At 40.6% G+C, this 16,980-nt stretch overlaps 1 protein-coding gene across 1 annotated transcript in view; it reads right to left on the bottom strand.

The window, feature by feature from the left end:
- Window positions 1-781: 781 nt before the first annotated feature.
- The window catches only part of ATP2C2 (ATPase secretory pathway Ca2+ transporting 2), a 27,710-nt gene continuing 11,511 nt past the window's right edge, over window positions 782-16,980 (bottom strand). The window contains exons 10-27 of the mRNA XM_007435225.3: window positions 15,543-15,618; window positions 15,119-15,185; window positions 14,278-14,402; window positions 12,921-13,018; window positions 12,498-12,599; window positions 11,754-11,843; window positions 10,374-10,475; window positions 9,067-9,223; window positions 7,893-8,063; window positions 7,024-7,121; window positions 6,874-6,924; window positions 5,664-5,830; window positions 5,188-5,256; window positions 4,973-5,089; window positions 4,254-4,401; window positions 3,436-3,531; window positions 1,619-1,760; window positions 782-1,183 (exon numbers count right to left, since the gene is read on the bottom strand). Coding sequence (XP_007435287.1) covers window positions 1,065-1,183; window positions 1,619-1,760; window positions 3,436-3,531; window positions 4,254-4,401; window positions 4,973-5,089; window positions 5,188-5,256; window positions 5,664-5,830; window positions 6,874-6,924; window positions 7,024-7,121; window positions 7,893-8,063; window positions 9,067-9,223; window positions 10,374-10,475; window positions 11,754-11,843; window positions 12,498-12,599; window positions 12,921-13,018; window positions 14,278-14,402; window positions 15,119-15,185; window positions 15,543-15,618 — 1,995 coding nt within the window. The 3' untranslated portion in view covers window positions 782-1,064. The remainder of the gene's footprint in view (window positions 1,184-1,618; window positions 1,761-3,435; window positions 3,532-4,253; window positions 4,402-4,972; window positions 5,090-5,187; window positions 5,257-5,663; window positions 5,831-6,873; window positions 6,925-7,023; window positions 7,122-7,892; window positions 8,064-9,066; window positions 9,224-10,373; window positions 10,476-11,753; window positions 11,844-12,497; window positions 12,600-12,920; window positions 13,019-14,277; window positions 14,403-15,118; window positions 15,186-15,542; window positions 15,619-16,980) is intronic.

Below are 16,980 nucleotides of genomic sequence, written 5' to 3'. Positions count from 1 at the left end.
AATTAATTCCTTCCAGGTATTGCTGGGGGCAGAGGTGACTGCGGGAGGTAAGACGGGCAGGTGATGAAAGCAGCCTCCAGCTCTTGTGATGCATTTCTGTCCTCTTTGTATGTGTGTTGTGCTGTTGCTTGCACACCTGGAAGGGGTGAAACACATGGTGCGACACTGCTTCCATCCGTTTGACCAAAGCATCAGATCTTCTGGATGCCTCTGCCTGGAGTTTGTTTTGGAAAACAAAAGAGGGTCAGTAGAGAATCACTTGCCCTTGGCTTTTTGTGTATCACCAGGGAGGGGACGTGTTTTTGCATGCCAAAGACCCGGGTTCAATTGTAGCCATCGCCAGTTAGAAGGATTACACACCAGCGGATTGGAAAAAGTCCTAAGGAGCTACTGAATAGAAGACCTATTCATGAAACCAAAGATGTAAAGAAGGAACCAAGAGGGAATAAAAAGGATAAATATGATAAAACACATTTTTTCATACTTCGAAAAAAATAGTTTAGAAGAAAAACTAGGCAGAAAAAGAGGCCTTAAGGATTGAAAACTATAGCTAGATTTACATATTGTGCCAAGTCATGGCTTATTGAATAAACCACAAATGCCTATTAAGCTTTAAACCATAATTTATAAGCCATAATGGCTGGGGTCATGTGTCACCGTCCAAATCAAGGGAACCACACTAAGGTTTAGCACTGTGTGTGAATCCAGCCACTGGCTTTTTAATCCCAGTTGAACACCTAAATCACAACACCGCATTGACTCCCCAGAAGACACAAAAGCAGACTTTATTAACAAAAGTTTTTATTACATCTTAAATAAATAAAGGGTAATTCCACAATTTTTGGACCTGTTCTGAAGGGAGACTGTATTGTCAGATGAGTAGGTGGAATCCATGCATCATTTCAACTTTACAGGATGGGATGGCTGGTGATCAAAAAACAGATCAAAAAATAGATGCTTTGGGGACATTCAATGATGTAGAAGAGACTCAAGCGGTCCCAGGGGACTTCCAGAATCTGAGAATTTCCTTGAAGCCACTTTGAGGGCAAGGCGTATTCTGTTCGTCAGACCATTTCCAATGCTTTGTGATCTGTCTTTGACCCACAACAGTATTTTTCACACGTTTTGAGCAGTTCCGAGAGGATAAAAACAGAAGACGCCAGGGCGGTGAGGAACAGCAGGTCTGTCGAAGGAAGGAAACGAAAGGGTTACTAATACAGACAGAACAAGCTGGCATCGGTTGGCATCTCAGAGAATCATTTGCCCGTTGAACTTCCAATGAAAGTGCATTTTAGGGGACTAGGTTCTTACAGTCAATGGGAGCCAAAAGGATGCTGAAATGAAAAGAATTGGCAGTTAAATTTTTTCAGAGGAAGATACGTTCCCCTGAACCTCATATTTTTCATCATTAACATTTTTTTGTAGGTTGCCATTTAGACTCATTGAAAAGAAAAGACATACAATTTTTGAAGCAAGCTGTTGCCTTCCATTCCAGATGCTTGTCAGTCTAATTTTGCAGACTATGTTATTAGGGTGGCAACAATCTATGGCCATGAGGTTAAACCTTTTATTTAGAAAGATTGAAATCCTCCTTCGAAAGGTGAGCCCTGAGACTTACCCAGCACTCCTACATTCTCTGTCTGGAAGATCTTCTGTAGTGGAGGAACGTAAATAACAGCCATTTGTCCCAAAAGAGATCCTAGCACAGAATATAAGAACATGCGGTTTCGGAAGAAACCGATTTCTAGTATCAGTTTTGTCTGGGGGAGAAAAAGAAAGATCAAATTATTCAATATTCCTTTGGTCTTTCTCCTCACCACCCCCCCAGCTTGTTTTTCCAAAGCAGCTTTTGAGCAAATCAGATGATTAATAAAATCATGTATTTGATTATACATCAGTGCAAATTCAAATCTTTTTAAAGCAGGTGTTTCTCTCATTAATAACAAGTGCAAGGTCTGATCATAAGATGAATTACAGCTCATTGGGTGTGGCAACACCCCACAGCCATCCTGATTAAAGTTCTCCCCCACAAAAGGTCCCTACTATTGGTATCAATAAGCAGGTTCAGGGAAGGAATTTTGAGTGAAACAATCGTATTTCTCATGTATTGCATGAGAACCAACTCACACAAACCAACAACCTTCAGACATCTTAAATGCACCCACATATTTAATGTGCATAGCCCAGGTCATATACCAAATGTGTTTGGTTTACTTTGTAATATGAAGATAACCAAGCTTGTTTAACCATGGTTTATGACAGTACAATGTATGGCTCTAGCAAATTATGGTTTATTTAGCAACCCTAGTTGAACAAACCATGCCTTACTGTGATGTGCGAAACTAACTTTTAACTTTTTTACTGAGACAAAATAAAATTAGCAATTCCCTTCTTTGAAAGATACCTCTGCTTATCTGCACTGCCTGGTTGCCCCATTGCTGGACTCTTTTTTGGGGGTAGGAAGGCATGAGGTCACTCTGTACTCCTGCTACATTTTCTTAGTCTACTTTTAAAGTACTCTTTCCCCCCCATACATTGCTGTGAGTACTCCTTTTCACTTTGGGTGGTACTTTGCTACAGGCTTATCCCAAGAGTTCATTTCTTCTCCAGAATTCTTCTACCTCAAGTGACTGGAAAAGCTCTGAAACAGTAGACCACTGGACTTATTTAAAAAAAAAAAAAAGAGCACAGGGGAAAGTGGGTAGCTCAGGGAAAGATATCTCTCTTTCTGTCTCTATCTCTGTAAATAGAAACACTATTACTAAGTTTCAAACCAGCAACCTTTTATTTACCAAAAAAAAAGGGTTATAACCACTGTGCTGTAATAGTATTCCTAGCCAAGACAGCTCTAGAAGACATTGGAAAACAACAGGAATACAAAAGTAATTCTTACTCTAAAGCTGGTTATTGTGCCTGCGTGTGTATGCATTGTCATGCTTTAACTTTGTAGATACTCAATTTAACTTTATATGTATGTGTGTCTGCATGCACGCATGCATGTACATGTGTGTGTGGTGTGTGTATGCACACTCAGTATTTATGTCCAGTAAGACCCACCCTTAGGGAAAGAAAGAAAAGAAAGCAATTGACAATTGTTTTCCTGGAACAGAAAAGAGGGAGGACACAGCACAGCAGCCAGAGAATTGTCCAGTGGGAGTATGTAGTAGCTTGCTGTCCAGACTGAATAGCTTGCACGCAAACTGTTGCCAGAGTGTCTCATTCTGGACAGGTTTTCGTCAGCCAGCTTAGAGTCAAGCTGACATGAGCACAGGAGAGGAACAGCTTAAAGGAGCAGTGCAGTTATGCCCAGCATCTGTTCCCAAGAAAGAAAAAGCTGAGTTGCCTTTTGCTGAAATCGTGCGCCTGTTCCTAGTTTGCAAAGCCCTGTCTTTGTCAACGGACCAACCCCTCTGCTGAATTAGCCGCCTCTCTCACCTGAGAACGACATGACAGGGCGTTGAAGAGGTCAAAGAAGACAAAGCAAGTAAAAGTCATTGTTGTCGTCCGGGGTGTTACGCCACTTTCCGGAATCTGGAAAGGCAACGTGATAAAATGCGTTTGTAACAGAGAGAAGGAAAAACGAGTGTCAGCATGGATACTGAAGACTGCAAGCCCTCCCCTCCCACAATGAACCTTTTGTTTATAAAGTCACAGTCACCCTGAAAACAGGTTGTACTTCTCTTAAAGACCAGAAGTACGGTGGTAGAGTCAAAGCATATAAATATCACGGGCATAAATCGGTATCTGGCGATGGAGGAGCAACCACAAGATTTATCAAAGGCTAACGCAGAAAACCTGCCCCATTTTTGCACTCTAGCCAATTTCCACCTGCAAAACAGGTTACAGCTTTCTTGGGGAATGCTACTGAGAACGAGATTGCATGTCTTCAGGCAAGCTTTGGTCTGGATTTTATCTATTTATCATATTTATATAGCCGCCCATCTCACACAAAGTGACTCTGGGCGGCATGCAACAACTGAAAAGAATAAATACATTAAAAACAATTCCAAATAAAAAACTATAAAAGCACAAAAAGCAGGAGGGGATAACATTAATAATAATTTCATATTAATCCAGTTTGCACTTCCCCATCCTGAATGCAAATCCAGAACCAAGTAGCGAAGACTCATTCTCTGAGTTGGTTATATTAACGGAGGAAAAATTCACTGGCAACAAAATGTGCATGTTAGGAAAAGTACAGGAACGCTGTCAAAAAAAGCCTGATGGAACGACTGCTTTTACCAGGATCTCACCTCTTTCCAAAAGACATAGATGGTTCCACTGATGATAATGATCGCCGAAAGGATAATTTTTAGAATCAGGGACTTGCTGAGAATTGTATCTGTGGTGCTCCTTGGAGGCTGTTTGATAGCATCTTTGTCTACTGGCTCAACACCCAAACTGTTCCCCGGTCCCAGGATAATAATAAAGAAGACATTATTTTACAAACACAGACTAATTCGTTGTTTATCTTTACTATGAAAATCGCCATGGGTAGGATATGCAAGAAAACGAGTCCCTAAGGCATGGATGGGAGATCTGTAGGTCTCCATATGTTGCGGGACTAGACCAGACCAAACCGATTAGGGCAGTAATAAGGAATATGAAATACTAGTTACAAAGAGAATAAAGAAGTTAAGTTATAGTACCTTCTTAATCCTTGGGAAAAGGAAGGGATGAAGTGAGAGATTTTTATAATAGTTCTCTAAACTCTCATTTCAAGAGGGCTGATGGCCACACAAATACTGAGAACATCTTTTTGTCTTTGGTATATTTACAGCTTGGTGAAAGGATGAGCATCAACCAGCTTTTCCTCAAAATCACTTTTCATATCCAATTCCGAACATTAGACAAACAAGGATTTTGAACCTCTGTTTTAATTTTATATTTAAGTTTTTATGGAAGAAGTGGAAAGGAATCCAGTCTGGATTTTTGTGTGGGAAGGTCCTAATTTTCATACTGGTGTCCTCACCTTTGAGCCGGAGGGCCATCCATGATAATATTGATCCATAAGATCTGCATAGCATTGAGTGGGTTTGGCAAATTGAATATTGTGGACAGAGCGATTAAGCTTAGAGCTGAGATGCTCCTAAAGGAGGAGAAGCAAGAGACAAAAATTAAACCTTCTCAATCCTCTTTGAAAACAGCCTTGGTTCCATTCTTTGGATTAAGCCAATGATAACTTACGTGCTGAGTTGAAATCGAACGAAGTTTTTAATGTTGTAAAATATGCCCTTCCCTTCTTCTATTGCATGCCTGTTGGGAACAAAACACACTTTCCGTAAATACATCTAAATAGTTAAGCTCAGATGAAGCATCATCCATTTTTTGTAAACCATGTTCTAGATGTTTATTTATATATTTATCTTAATAGAGACCTTTCTCACTCCAGAGTCATTTCGCACACTATTCTGATGTGAATTACTGCCTCAGTTTTATTACCCTAGCCCACAACCCAGTGGGAACTTTAATAGCAGCAGTTGCAAACATCATTTCATCTTTTTTTCCAATTCCACCCTGTTCACCTCCAATGGAAGAAGTGGGTATGTAATGTACAAAGGAGGTTACCAGTGCTCAGTTGGCTGTGCTGTAATGCATGGAAACATCAGAGGATTCAAGAAATTGTGTGTGTCAGATAAACCATTCTAGGTTGAACCACTTACATGATTGCAGAGAAGTTGTCATTCACAAGAATCATGTTTGCAGCTTCCTTGCTAACATCTGTGCCTGCCCGTCCCATTGCAATTCCAATATCAGCAGACTTCAGAGCCACGGCATCGTTCACTCCATCCCCTGTCATTCCTACAATGGCACCTGCTTTTTGCAAAGCCTACAAAAATGACAGAAGAGTTCAAGCATCGGCATCCACCTGGTTGGATTTTTTCAGGAGACAAAAGCTTTGATTTGGAAAAATGAAGCTGATTTAAACTCCATTTAACAGCAAGAAAAGTGCTGAATGTTTAGAGTAGGGATCTTAACTTAGAAATGATAAAATGTACACAGATGTAAAGTCTGGGCTTTCAGAAACTGTAAGCATTAATTCTTGCAATTAAAACCAAGTAAGATTTGTGATCTGCTGAAAAATAGGCCCTTATCAGAGATTTCTTTGCCCATAAACCCAAGGATAAATGTTCATGCAAAGATAATTGCTAGACTCAAGCCAACCATTTTCATACTGATGCATTAATCCTACATTTGCCAAATAGGAGCTTATCCAGGTCTATTTAAATGATCATCTGATTGTCACTTTCATGATTGTTATAAACTGGACCAAGGTGGTTGTAGATAAGCTGCTGGGAGTTTTTTGAGCTAGTTAATTGTGCACATTTTTACCCAAAGAAGTCACAACTCTCAAATCAACAACAAATAAAGATGATTTCGACCTTGGTCCAGCCAAAGGGCAAAGAAAAAAATTGGATAAGGCTACAGCTTATTTTTGCTAGCAAGTTTGGTATATTTCTGCTTGCAGTTTGTTGTTAGATCACTAAAGGAAGCAGAACAGAGTTGGAAATTTCAGTCGGTCAACTAATGAGCAACCGTCTGATTTTGTTATTGCTAAAAAATGCAATCTTAAGTTCTGTAAGCGAATCAGTGATAAAAATACATCCTAGTTTGGAATTATTGTATTTCCAGTCTTCATTATAGGAACAGCTAGGCACAGACACTCCCTTCCCTTTGATTGTCAGCAAAGAATTAGTCGATAATTATTCTCAGAATGAGTTGCAAGAAAAAGAAGGAAAATGGAATCTCAGTAGAATCTTATTTTGCAGTGAGCAGTTAACTCATATGTGAAGGGGAGACCACCAAGGAGCAGAATCATTCCAAGGAAGGGAAAAATGATGACACTGCTAATCTACAGTCTAAATAAAATACCTTTATTATTTTAAGTTTGTGTTTGGGGCTTGTTCGGAAGAAGATGGAAACCTGGAGGAGTAGGGGGAAAAGAGATCTAGGTGAGACAATGGTTTTGCTGAGAAGAGTTGCCCAACCCCACACTCCCATGACTCCTTCAAACACCATTACATTTTTGACTCTTGAAGACAGCACTGACTCATCGATGTTCTCCAGTTCTTCCCCAGACATAGCATTCATTTTCCCATTACAAAGACCAATATTTTGCCCTGCAAACAAAGAAACAAATCAAGGACATAATAGTATAGTTGATGTACAAACCATGCATTCACGGAAGATTCTGACCTTGAAGTGGGCCATTATGATTCAAAATGGGCATATTTTAGTGTTCCATTTCAAAACTGGACCTCTTCTGGGACTTTTCAGGACATTTTGCACACCTCTAGACTTTTTCTTGGTCTATGATTCTCTGGCTGCTTCTCTTGAGTGAAGGAACCAACAAATGAACTCAAGGAAGCTGCCAATGAGCTTAACTCCACTGGACCTCTTGGAAAGAAGTATCTATACAGCCTTCTTCAGAGCTGTTAGGAGAAGGAAATCTGTAATAAAAGTAAAGCTAGGATCCAGCAACGCATAACCATATGCCACTGACTTTTGATTCTCAAAAGTTTACAGAACCATGACATATGTAAAACTTCCTGTGGAGTTGGCCAAGGAGGAGAAAGAGATCGTCCTTTTCTGAAATTATTAGGATCTCCCTTAATGAAATCAGATGATTCAGATGACAAATCGCTGAAGATCTCTGCATTGTTAAGTGAGCAGGGTGAAGCCATTTCTATATTCTGTAATTAACAGAATGGTGGTGTGTGGGGTTTTGTTTTTGTTGTTGGGCCAGATTAGAGGGAAATAGCTTTGCTATGTCCATCTTGAATCTTGCAAGCTCAGCTTCATCTTTATCCAAAAGGGAGTCAAGATGAGGATCAAAGCAAATTGGGCACTGCCATTCTAAAAAAAAAGGGATGCCCTGCATGTTTGCTTACCAATGGCCAAGGCTGTTTCAAAGGCATCTCCAGTTATCATTTTCACATCTACACCTGAGTCCATGAGAATGTTGACTGCTTCTTTCACGCCTTCTCGTGGGGGATCAACGATTCCAACTAGGCCCAGAAACGTTAGACTGCCAAGTTCTGCCCCAGAAGCCAGGGCAAGCACTAGGATGAGACAAGGAGAATGGGAATGACTATGAGCAATATTACTTTCAATTTAGATTACTCCCATGCACTCTGTATGGGGTGGCCATTGAAGAATTTGGAAAAATGCAGTCGGTATGGAATGCTGCAACCAGATTCTTTCCTAACTTGCACATCACCGTTCATGTTCAACCAAACTTAATTCAACTGGGTTGGCTTCCCATTTGTTTACCTATCCAAATAAGCTAATACATTCTAGAGTTTGGCTGTTGCCTATAACACTTTAAGGCCAGGACATTTAAATTACTACTTCTTTCTATGAGAACTTTCCAGTAATTTACAATGTTTGTCAGAGGACCTGTTTCATGTCCCACTACTGAAAGAAGCCAGGCTTATTTATTTATTTAGTTCAAATGCTTCTATGTTGCTTCAATCATGATGACTCTAAGCTCACAGCAGTAATGTAAACCCAGTGTCAACACTATATCTATTAAAACTACCGTAGTAATTAAACAGCAGTAGAAGAGAATATCTGTAGCTCAGCGTTGAACTGTGGAGTCCTTGGTGTTCTCTGAGCTTGGTTGTTTTCTTGCAAACATTTCATTACCCAACTAGGTAAAATCTGAAGATGTTCTGAAGATGTTACCTAGTCAGGTAACAAAACGTCTGCAAGAAAACAACCAAGCTCAGAGAACACCAAGGACTCCACAATTAAACAATAACATATAAACTTCAACCATAATAATCCATAATCCTATAATCCTAATCAAACATGTAGCACCACTCATAATCAAAATCTCATTGTCATCCATCTTAGTACCCTCCACTGCCCACACTTCCGTCTCCAAATGCCCTTTGAAGGAGCTGTTATGAGCACAGAAGGGATCTTTTCTACATTAGTATCCTTAGTATGGAGCTTTCTCCTTAGGGAACTTAGATGGCTAAAGACGTTGGTTTTGCTCAAGAACCTTCATTTGTTGACCACATAAGACTGGGGTATAATAAGGCACAGCCGCAGACTGACCTCGCAAGCCGAGTGAACCCATGTACTTTTCTTCTTGAGCATAGGAGGCTTTCTGCTGTGGAGTCAATGGTAAAGCAATCCCTCCATTGTTAAACATGGTGCAATGTTCCATTACTTCTCTAAAGGCCCCTTTCATGAAGTAGATCTCTTCCTGATCCTGTGAAACGAAAGGTGGAAGGTACAACGAGGAGAACATCTAGAAATGCTGATCTTTTTACATCCTAAATTAATTGGTTGGGTTGGTTCTATTATATACCCAACGTCATCCAAACATTGTATGCCATGTTACGAAAGAAAATATTTTGTTTCTCCAACTCAGCATGCATTGGAGGCAGCAGTGATGGCCATCTTCATGCTAAGCTATGTTGTGGTTTGTTTGGTATTGGTTTAGGATGTTGTTTGAACCCTGCCATCGCTGTTCATAAATCAAGGTTTATGCTTGATGTTTGGTGAAATGTGTGCATTAACACTGAAGATGGGATCCTTCCGGATGAATGAAGCCTGCTGCTATTAATAACAAAATGTTGGGTTGCTATTTTTTCCTTCTCCCTTTAAAGAGCCTTCTTCCCCTTTTTTCCTAGTAAGTAAAAAGATAAAGGGAACATCAGAAACCATGGCAGGGTTGCCTTATCTGATTCTGTCATAAAATGCCATGGGTGATCTGGTGCTAGCATAATACACCCCTCATCTGGACATGCAGTGGAGGCACCCAGGATCCTTCTACACGTTGGGTTCACTGCATCTCCCAAACCTCAGAAACGTTTTTGTCTCACCTTAATAAGGTCCTCATCATGACTGACCTTCTATACCCCAAGTCAGCATAGTTCCTTGACTTCTACTTCAGCAATTTAAATGAAACACCATGAAATGGTGGCAAGATTTCATGGTGCTATGACACCAGTAAGGAGGACAGTCAAGGAAGTGGGATGAGGCAAGATGTCCAACCATCAGAAAACAACCCATTCCACTGTAATGCTGCAAAACTGTTTTGAAAGTGTGATATCCTGTGTCATAACGGAGTGGGTGGTTAATCGGTTCAACTCTACAAGGACTATGGAAATACCACAAGGACATAGGAACATAGGGCGCCGTATCTGAAGGGTCCTCTGGATTCACCATATCACCCAGCCACGAAGCCCATCAAGTGATCTTGAGTCAGTTCCTCTTAGCTTCCCTTTAAAGGTAGTTGTGAGAATACAAATGTGATAAAGTGCCATTAACTGGAATGGATCCCTATGCCAACTGTTTCTTCTTTTAGTTTCCGAGCTTGCTTTGGAGACAACACACACAGAGTCGCTTTCTTATACCTGACTTTTCAGAACACATTTCACTGCCATCCATTTTTGCTCTGAGCTAAACGGAATCTCTTTTGTCCGCACGTAAGTATCATTTATATCACTCAGGTCCATCTAAAACAAATAAGAGAAGGACAGAATGTTAACATGAATTCTTTAGTTCCTGGTAGAGCTAGAGTGACACAAAATTGCATCCACCCCTCCCCATTAAATTGAAAGCTGAATACTTTAGCAACATATTTCCATGTTGCTTTTGAAAATGCAATGTTGGGGATTGGGGAAGGTTATCAAAACAGTGCTATCTAGGTTGAGTTTCTTTGAACGCTCAGACTCTTTATCAGTTTTGCTTTACTACAAACATTTAAGTAGACTGTGTTCCCAGTTAGGTCACCTTCCTGTTCACTGTGTTCAAACACACAATTTCCACTGACTGAGACCTGGGGAGTGCCAATTTTCTAAATTGTTCCGGCTTCCACCAAGGAAGTTGTGAGACTGTCACTGCCCCTTTTGTTCCACCAGAGTGTGACCATCCATGATGCTCCCGATGGATTCAGTGCCACTATAGTCACATTCAGGAGAGTTTGCCTTCCCATTTCTGCCCCCTTTTCACTCTCCTTGTGGCAGAAAAGAAAATGAACGTGGCAAAAACTAAAATGGCAACAGAGATGGAACTCACAGCAAAGGCTATCTAGGACTTTACTCATAAGGGAGAGGGGGCAGTTATCCCCCTAGTAAATTGTTCGGATGACACAGCTGAGCTACTTCAGCCTGAAGTGACTTGGGTTACTTCCCTGTTCCAGTGATCCATTCATGCATGCAGGAAGAGGGCAATTCAGGGTCAGTGGAAGGAAGGTGAAATAGTTCTCAATTAGATGGCAGATCTGTTAGTCTACATCAAGGACCTGGAGAGTGAACATTAAGATGCCTTAAGCCTTCATCCAAGACTTTTGTCTTTCTCCATCTTTCCAGGGCTAAATTACATCTTTCACACACATCTAAACTTGTTCTGGACAGAGTTTTACTTTCTTAGAAGGCCACTCTCTTACCAGTGAAAGTTCTTACTGAAGTGGTGGGTGGGGTCAGGATGATATGGCATTATTCGTATTCATGGATATTGTGTGTGTGTGTGAATTCTCAGCTGGCTAAATTCCAGACCTTTGAAGGGAGATTTAGAAGAAATGGTTACATGGCATGGCTCTGTAACATGCAGACAACTATTCCCCTGATTGATTCTCTTTGCGTGAATTACGCAACCAGCAGAACATGAAATCACTCTCTCCTATCTTGACAATCATAGTACAGCAAGGTACGGCCTCTCTGCCTTTTCAGATTAAACAAAACCAAATTACATCCAAAAGTAATAATCATGGGCATTGCAATTAATTACTTTACCTTCATAGCCAAGGCAATGAGCGCTCCTTCGGTTGCTTGCCCCATCACGGCTGCTTTTCTGATGATTGCATTATTGGCAACACAGCCAGCCTGAAAAAGTTTAGACTTTTAGGAAGTGCAGAGAAAGGTGAATGAATCACATTCCCTTTGTCAGCTCTGGGTTCAGCGTGACCCAAGGGAGAGCTCCAAATCCATGACCCCGGTCTACTGCTTTGCATGTTAACCCTACTCCAAGAAATAAACATATTATGTGTGTCATGACACATTGCTTTACTCAAATGAACTTCCTAAGAGAGGAAGAAGAGCAGGCCATATTTCTCCAGCAACATGTTGTCCACTGCAAATAGGTTGTCACCTATGGGACAAACTATTTCTGTGGACGGAACTCTCTTGTTAAAGAAATCAGACTAATTTCTCCCTTTCTGAGATTTAGAGGTTACCGCTCTTCTGTTCCTCATGGATTTTTAAGAAATCTTTCACTTGTTCCTGGTTAGAGTTTCTATCCGTCTTATTTTTAAAGGTATTTCAAGGTTTTTGTAAGCTGCCATAGAGGCCTCAGAAATGATTTTATAAGTAAATAAAAAATAATTATGCATGTCTTAGGACAGGCAATGAGAATTCACAAGCAGTCTTCCAGTATTCTGAAAATGCTGCATTGATCTTCGTCCTTCATCTGTGACACTGTTAATAATAATAACAGGTTATTGAAATTTTGATAACCCTTTCAGTAATCAAAAAATTTACCTCCACAAGTTTTCCCACCGAGATATTTGAAAATCCTTTGATGACTTCTTTAGATGGTAAAAGGCATACATTTCCTTCTCCATTGTATCCAACTCCGCTCACCTGGAAGAATATAAATCAATAAGAAATGTCCATAAAGAAAAAACTCAAAGTACAGCCAACCATTTATATCTGCATTACAAAGGCAAGGTCCTGTTTAGAAGACAGTTATCTCTTTCTAGAGAATGAAACAATGTAAACAGTCATAAATAATAGAAGTTTGGGCTGGAAATTAATCATTAGAGTCAGTGTGGGAGGAGAGGCATGGATGCATAAAAAGAAAAGGAGTTTATGCAAAATCAAAGCTAAGATGTTAGATAAGAATTGCTAAGATCAAACCCGTTAGTGCTGAATTACAAATGCAGGAGTGAAATTTCGGAGTACCTCTGCCTTAAATCCATCCGAGGTCACAAGATGAGTGACGGTCATCTCATTGGCGGTCAGTGTTCCAGTCTTGTCAGAGCAGATCACATTGCAACAGCCTGGAAAGAAAGGATTTTTCCAATTTGGGTACTAGTAAGTAATCACATGGCCCCCAAAATTACAAAAGATCCATCTGACCCAGTCTTTTCTGCCTTAGGGTGACAAACCAGGTAATTCCAGAAGGTCCACCAGAAGTAAAAGCAAGCATCTCCTCATATCAAAGGCCATCAATAAGATTTATCCTTTTCCATGGATATGTCTGTCGCCTTTTAAAAACCATCTAAGCTAGCAACCATCCATTCCATCTTGTGACAGAAAATGTCATTAATTTTAACTCCTTCATCCAACCTTCTCCAACTTGATTCTGAAGTGCTGTTGTCTCCGGGAAGACTTATATCATATGCATTTTTCAGACTACTTGAACTAATAGAAGATATCTTCTCAGGAATAAATCATGAGTAGAAATCACTAATTCTTCTCTCTACCTGAAATTAATGTCAGGTGGTCAGAGTCACACATGGTATTGTCTGTTTTCATTTGCCTCATCTTATAGTAGTTTTCCCTGAAAATGACTAACAGATGGCTGTTCCAGGCTTTAAACATTAGATTTTACCCTCCTAGAGATTTTTTAAACTAGATCCTCTCCAGTGTTCCTGAAATTCAGTGATCATTCCTTGAACCGTGCTACCCAAACAGATCTGTTTTGGGGACTACAGAAAAGATTGCATTCAACCTCTTTTATTTTCAAAATGCAAAGGAAGGAAGGAAGGAAGGAAGGAAGGAAGGAAGGAAGGAAGGAAGGAGAATCATGTGAATGCAACTTTTTATACCATGAGTGCAGCTGAAATTAATTTTGAAGGAAGAAACTCATTCTGAACATTTCTCCTGTTTCAGATTGTTTACTGGCATGTCTACTTTTTGATTCTCCTTTTTTAAAAGCAATACTCCTGGAGACATGTATTGCTAAACTTAGAGGATCTTTAGTATTTTTGCAAATGAAAGATGGCCTCCACATTTTACCAAGAAGGTTCAGCATTTTAATGTATCCCAAACAGAAGTTTAAGCCATGCATGATCATTTAAAATGGATATAGGTTTCAAAGATAGCCATGTGCAGCCTCTTTGTAACGAGGATCTGGGAGCCGAATAAGAAATGTCAAAGTAAACCCATAAAGTATTGCTTTCATCAGCACTCATGGATTCACCTTAATTGAAAGAATGCAAAGTATCATGGCTAAATTAATAAATTAGCAAATTCAGTTGTAGAATATTCCATACCATCACCTGTTTCCTCCCAATCTGCCATTTTTCTGACTCACCTAGAGTTTCCACTATAGGCAACTTCTTCACGATGACTTGTTTCTTGGCCATTCTCAAGACACCCAATACTAGCGTCACAGTGACTACGATGGGCAGGCCTTCTGGGATGGCAGCCACCGCCAAGCTGCGCACACACAATCATTTATCACTGTTGTTACACACCACTACCTCTTCCTGCAAGGAAGTATACCCAAGCATCAACTTGCTCCAAAACCCTCATTCTAGAACACACACACACAAAGACTGGATTGAGACACTGATCAATTACTGCGATCCTGTGCTGTGCTTTTACCAATGAACTTTGGTAAATGACCAAGGAAGGCAGGGTCTTGGGGAATGTCTATTCCAGGGAAGTCTGTGAGGTCAAAGCTGGCTTCTCAAGAAGGCTTTTAGTTCTACTGATTGGCCTGACTTCTCTATGGATGTTGGGAGTTGTAATACAACATATCCAGAGGAAGCCAGATTGAGGAAGTCTGTTGTAACTTATTGAAGATGAGAACAGTTCTGCTCTCTGTATTGGTCTTAAATTAGAGGCTGGGCAGCACTAGAATTCCTTCACTGAGCCAGAAGTCAACTAGATATAATTTCAAAGATCCTTTCTGACTCTATGAGGAAGTTTGCCTATCACACTGATCCATAAAGTAGTATAACTGGTTTTGGCTTAGCGTGATGAGTGATCCCAACCTCTGACATTTATGGGCTAGCCTGGTGTCAGAATCAAGTCATTATATTTTGTTTAATGAATTATAGTTGAACAAATCATGTCTCAGCATGATATGGTGACTCAGCTTCAGGTTCTTTGATCGTTCAGTGTGTGCAGGAAGCCTTTCTCATTCTTACCTCACTCCAATGGTGAACATGTCAAGGAGATGTTTCCCTTCCAGCCAGCCAATCAGCATGAGTAAACCTTGAAAAATATAGACACCATCTTATCTACTCTACAGCATCACAGATCTGGCAAAGCAGCTGAGGACTTCTACATGCTCAAAAAGAGCTTGTTTTTCTGATCACATCCATGAATATGATTATCTGAAGAGAGGAATCAAGGCCCCACATTCCATGTAGACCAGTGTTGTCCAAACCTGGCCACTTTAAGATGAGTGGACTTCATGGCTGGCTGGGGAATTCTGGGAGTTGAAGTCCACTCATCTTAAAGTGGCCAAGTTTGGACAACACTGATGTAGACATTGGAAGACTGAAACAGCCTATAGAGTCGTTGGTCCCTAGAATTTTCTAAAAAAAAAAGAAAAGAAATAAAACTCACCAATGATTCCGAAGGAAGCAACAGTAAGTTGTTTCCCCAATTTATCCATGTTTCTCTGCAAAGGTGTCTTTGGAGTCTTGATGCATTAGACCAGAAGGAGGAAAAAATTGGGCATGGCGGGGAAGGGAAAAGACATGAAAGAAAATCTGTTGAAGTTATTGCCCATGTAATAACACTACCACAGCCGCTGCATTGGCTACCAGTCAGCTTCCAGGGGTGACTCAAAGTGCTACTAGGCATCTCTAAAGCCCTACCTGGCTCAGGGTAGAGGAAATAGGGAACGGCCTTGCAGGACAGGAGGAAGAGCTGCTACCAAGGCAATGGCCAGATAAGAGGGGCTTAAGCCTGGGCCAAGAACATAATTTGAGGAAATGTCTCAGATAAGCCCCTCCTTAGTTCACCCAAAGATAAAGGAAATGATGGGGAAGGACAACCAGAGTTGCAAGATTCTGTTACTATAGCTGTACAGTAAACGTAGTCCTGACCTGTATGGCATTAGTTTCTTAGCTTGGTCTACCTTGTAGGGCTGACACTCAGGGCCTGGATATCTCTGAGGCCACCTTCTCCAAGTTGAATCTGCTCATCCAGTAAGAACCAGAAGAGAAAGTTTGTTGAGGGTCTACCATGAAGGGAATGCCATTCATAAGGACTCTGTAGTTGAGACTCTTTGGTTATGGCCCTCCTCTTTTAGAACAGATACCTCCAGATATCTAGGCCAGCCTCTCCCTATTACATTTCCAAAAAGTCATGAAAACATGGCTTTTTGGGAACATCCAAGGATGACTGAAGAATATGTTCCCCTCAATGGGGTTGAGTATATTTTGTTATTCTTGTTTTCCATTCAGTTTTTAACCTTGTTTTATAATGTCTTGTAAGCTGTTTGGAGTTGCTGGAAATGCAGCAGCATAGAAGCTGAACAAACAAACAATATCCAGATGTTCATTATCATTTGGATCAGAAATCCCCAACAGAAACCACAGGCAAGCAATGAAGAGAACCACAAAGGAATAAAAAACGGTGCAGTGCTTAAATTATGCAAATGCCCTCTAAAATAACTCTTTTTTAGCATTTTCCTGAAGTCCAACAGAGAGGGGACCAGCCTGATCTCTGTTGGAAGGCTATTCGAAAGCATCACTGCTTCCATAGAGAGGCAGTGTCTTCTAACTTTGGCCTTCACATCTTGGAAGTATGGGACTATAAGCAATTTCTCCTACAGGATTTAGTGGGTCAAATTGATTCAAATCAGGGCAGGTGATCCTGCAGGCATCCAGGCGTCAAGCCATAAATATGAAGGAATGGTTGGATGAAGGCCGCGCTCGGGGAGATAAGCATTCCCTTAGCACCCAACAGGAGTGTGGGAAGGTTAAGAAGATGAGACTGGCCCACCCTAAGGAATTCATGGTGTTTTGGCTCGCTGGCTTGGGAAGTTAGATTCAGT

Source organism: Python bivittatus, unplaced genomic scaffold (genome assembly GCF_059951505.1).
Source record: "Python bivittatus isolate LINGU-HERP-01145 unplaced genomic scaffold, Pbiv_v1 ctg000190_np1212, whole genome shotgun sequence".
Taxonomy (NCBI): domain Eukaryota; kingdom Metazoa; phylum Chordata; class Lepidosauria; order Squamata; family Pythonidae; genus Python; species Python bivittatus.
The sequence above is the reverse complement of the archived record's forward strand: the minus strand, read 5'-3'. Positions and strand labels throughout refer to the sequence as shown.